The following is a 3,302-nucleotide window of genomic DNA, read 5'->3' on the forward strand; positions in this document are numbered from 1 at the left end:
TCAAACCTAGTTGAGTACTAAATAGTTTATGATAAAGACATGCATTCTTAAATATATATTCAAGATCAAAAGTATTTTACAATAATTTAATATTACTTGGTTATAAATTAGTTTTATAAACTTTACTAAGATGATAATTTATAAAAATTGCTTTAACCTTTATAATTCCCAATAAGCATAAGTAGCTTATTTTTACTCATAAATTCGTCAATTTAAATTAAACCATTCTTTTAAAACAAACCAAACAACTATTTTAACTAACTTATTATATATATTTAAAAAAATATCAATTAATTTAATTAAAAGTTGTGGACTATATTTTTTGTTATGATAATTTATTTGTGGTTGAATCTAAAATTTAATTTTATTAATTATAATTTAATAAGTAGTAAACACCATCATTACTATATAAAATGTCACTACATAGTATTGGACACTTGCCTTATAGCAACACTAGCTATATTATCATGAAATCTCGTTATATTAATAAACAAAACTTCACTTTTTCATATCTTAAAATCTTACCCCTACATTTTTTTTAATAATGGTTGGTCATACACTACACGTCTTTTAATAAACACAAAATAAAAATAATTATAAATAGCATTACATTAATTAACTTAAATAGGTTGCAAGGAAATAATTTTAAACGTAAATGGTTGCTTTTATACATTTTTATCGAACAAGAGCCAAATGATATTAATTCAGGAATCCATTACAAGAGTAAACATATTTATTTATAGATTTATACATATATAATTCCTTTTATTAAATAGAATATACTATTAATTATTAAGAAAAGTACTGGGATTCCTCAATTGGCAACTTGGTCGAGATATATGATGAGAGGTTCATCTTAAAAGAAGATTATAATCCTAACTTCTTGGTGCTGTGATCCACAAGTATGAACCATTGGCTTGAAGAGTCACAAGAATCATCTATGCCTACGCATTTACATGTGTTTGTTATGACATGATTTGCAGAGTCGACATCTAGGCAAACACGGTCACCATTGCTTGTCTTAGAAGAAAGCTGCAAATTGGCATCCGAGTAGGGTTCCCATTTTGAATTAGATTCAGTACTGCAATTTATGCTAAGCTGTGTTCGTTTCCCTACTTGAATTGCTTGTAAGCAATAGTTTCCATTACTCCTCATATTTTTCAAAGGGGAATGATACCAACCATCCGATTTAGAACAGGGACCCAACGATAGTGGATTAACCGAAGTTTTCCTGCCAAGACAGAGACCTGTTGCTGGATGGAAAATTATTCTGTGTCGTCTAGCTTTCGACAAACTTGGCCCTGCAAATTTTACCAAGTCTCGTTCTTGTTAACTTTGAAAATTGCAAATATTGAAATAATCAAATAATATAAGCGATGGATCGATCTTTATTTTGATAAAATTTCAGAAATTAAACTCCCAATAGGATGTATAGAATTTTCAACAGGTGTCTCGTGAGTTGGATAGGGTATTGATCAGTAGGTCTGAAAAGTTATTTTACTAAGAGATATTCAAGTGAAGAGTGACTAAAACAAATTATTTTCCCGAGCGCCTATGGAATTCTTTCAATTACATACCTTGAAAAGGTTGATTTAAGGCAGAGATCTTCTGTACAAGACTTGGACTACGAGGCCCGCTCCAATCATCGTTCAAGACTCCATAATACTCAGGCATCCCAACCACACCTTGTTTGTTATAGTAACTCCCAACTAGTGTCCACAAACCCCAATCGAAGTCAAGTTTAGAAGCCACAGCCAAGAAGCAGTTCAGGTACCTATTGTCATTGTCATTGATCCCCCTTTGGTCTACCCCAAACTCACTCACAAACAAAGGAAACCCTTGGTCCAACAAGAACCATGACGATCTCATCCTCTTACGAAACACGGCCTCACACACTTGGTTTGCATTACCATTTTCCCATGCGTTCCCATCCGAGAATGCATACCAATGAACTTCGAAAACTAGCTTTCCAGAGAATGTGAGGTCCACTGCGCGATCGCGTAGGAACGACAAGTCTTGATCGTAACCCAAACCAGAGAAAATTACAAGAAGATCTGGGTTTGCTGAGTGGACTGCCTCAGCTCCACTTTGCATGTACCTGTATAATATAATATATATCATGAAATGGAGTTATTCCATGTATTATAAGTAAGACATATATGAATAGTATTTCTCAATAGCTATTATATACGTGTACGTACTTGTACCAATCTTCTACATTCTGCTTGGGACCACGGAGCTCATTTCTTAAGCTAATCCCAACGACATTGCCTACTCCTTTGAACAATGAGGCCATACGAGTAAGACCCTCGATCCAGAGATCTGGGTCGAAGTACTTATCACCAAAGAAACCATTGCCATCGGAGTCACTGCAACACCAACTAGGTTTGCTTACGTGATTATCCAGGATGACCATCAAATTCTTGCTTCCCAGGGCAGATACCACAGCCTAACATTGTTTAAGAACACATATATTACTAACAAAAACCAATAGAATGGGATATATTTTTATACACTAGATAGTAATTACCTTGAAAGCTTCGATGAGTGGAAGATCAATGATGGAGGGATTATTTGTCTCAACACCAGAAATGGCTTGGGTGAGACCAAGACTTTTGAAGGAGTCTCGGACTGTTCGAGAGGCAAGAGAGTCGTCGGTGGCCAAGTCAGTGGCCCAATTGAGGTGAACGCAATTGAATCCCAACGACGAGACTTGGCCTGCGACGGCTTCAATGGGTTGCTTGCTGAGGCCTTCGGGCACGGCAGACTCAAGATGCGAAGCCCAATTCACGCAGGCCAGCTTCACTCTTCGCCCGTTCTCGTCCACGATCCATCTTGACTTGGTGCTCAGTGTCAAAGCCCTGGCTGGCCCAGTTTGGAGTGTAACCATAATTGTAACAATAAGGAATAAAGTTGATACAAATAAATTAGAAGAACTTCCCATATTTTTTATTAACTTTTTTTTTTTTGCTGGGGGTTTTGAGTTGGGAGTATGGTGTTTGAGAATCCAAGTATGATTTGTTTATATACTACGTTGCTCAAGATATTTAATTAGTACGTTGTAATTGAACTTTACAAATTGGTGGAAAATTAACCTGAAAATTGATGAAACACTATCAAAAATTACTTTACGCTAAAATAATTTTCCAATTAGGTAGAGCATAATTTATACGTGGCATTCTCTAACCAATGCATGGTTCCCATCAAAGACGAAAAGTTAAAAGTATAAAATGGTGCCGTTTCGCTAGGTAGCTTGAACGGCTACGTCTAGTTTGTTTTAGTGAATACAAGAGGGCTCTTTG

General features: G+C 35.5%; 1 protein-coding gene across 1 annotated transcript; it reads right to left on the reverse strand.

The window, feature by feature from the left end:
• Nucleotides 1-748: 748 nt before the first annotated feature.
• Nucleotides 749-2,963, reverse strand: LOC133830922 (glycosyl hydrolase 5 family protein-like). The gene is made up of 4 exons (XM_062261041.1): nt 2,531-2,963; nt 2,202-2,449; nt 1,578-2,098; nt 749-1,301 (listed from the first exon to the last, which is right to left on the reverse strand). Exons 1-4 carry the CDS (start codon nt 2,942-2,944, stop codon nt 868-870), a joined length of 1,617 nt encoding a protein of 538 aa, XP_062117025.1. The 5' UTR covers nt 2,945-2,963; the 3' UTR covers nt 749-867.
• Nucleotides 2,964-3,302: the final 339 nt, after the last annotated feature.

This window comes from Humulus lupulus, chromosome 1, assembly GCF_963169125.1.
Source record: "Humulus lupulus chromosome 1, drHumLupu1.1, whole genome shotgun sequence".
In the NCBI taxonomy this organism is placed as follows: domain Eukaryota; kingdom Viridiplantae; phylum Streptophyta; class Magnoliopsida; order Rosales; family Cannabaceae; genus Humulus; species Humulus lupulus.

Excerpts from the sequence above, each read along its gene's own strand:
- LOC133830922 (XM_062261041.1), bottom strand. The coding sequence starts at position 2,944 with ATGGGAAGTTCTTCTAATTTATTTGTATCAACTTTATTCCTTATTGTT. Across the intron at positions 2,450-2,530 it reads CACTCATCGAAGCTTTCAAG|GCTGTGGTATCTGCCCTGGG; the intron begins GTAATTACTATC and ends AAACAATGTTAG. Across the intron at positions 2,099-2,201 it reads AATGTAGAAGATTGGTACAA|GTACATGCAAAGTGGAGCTG; the intron begins GTACGTACACGT and ends TATATTATACAG.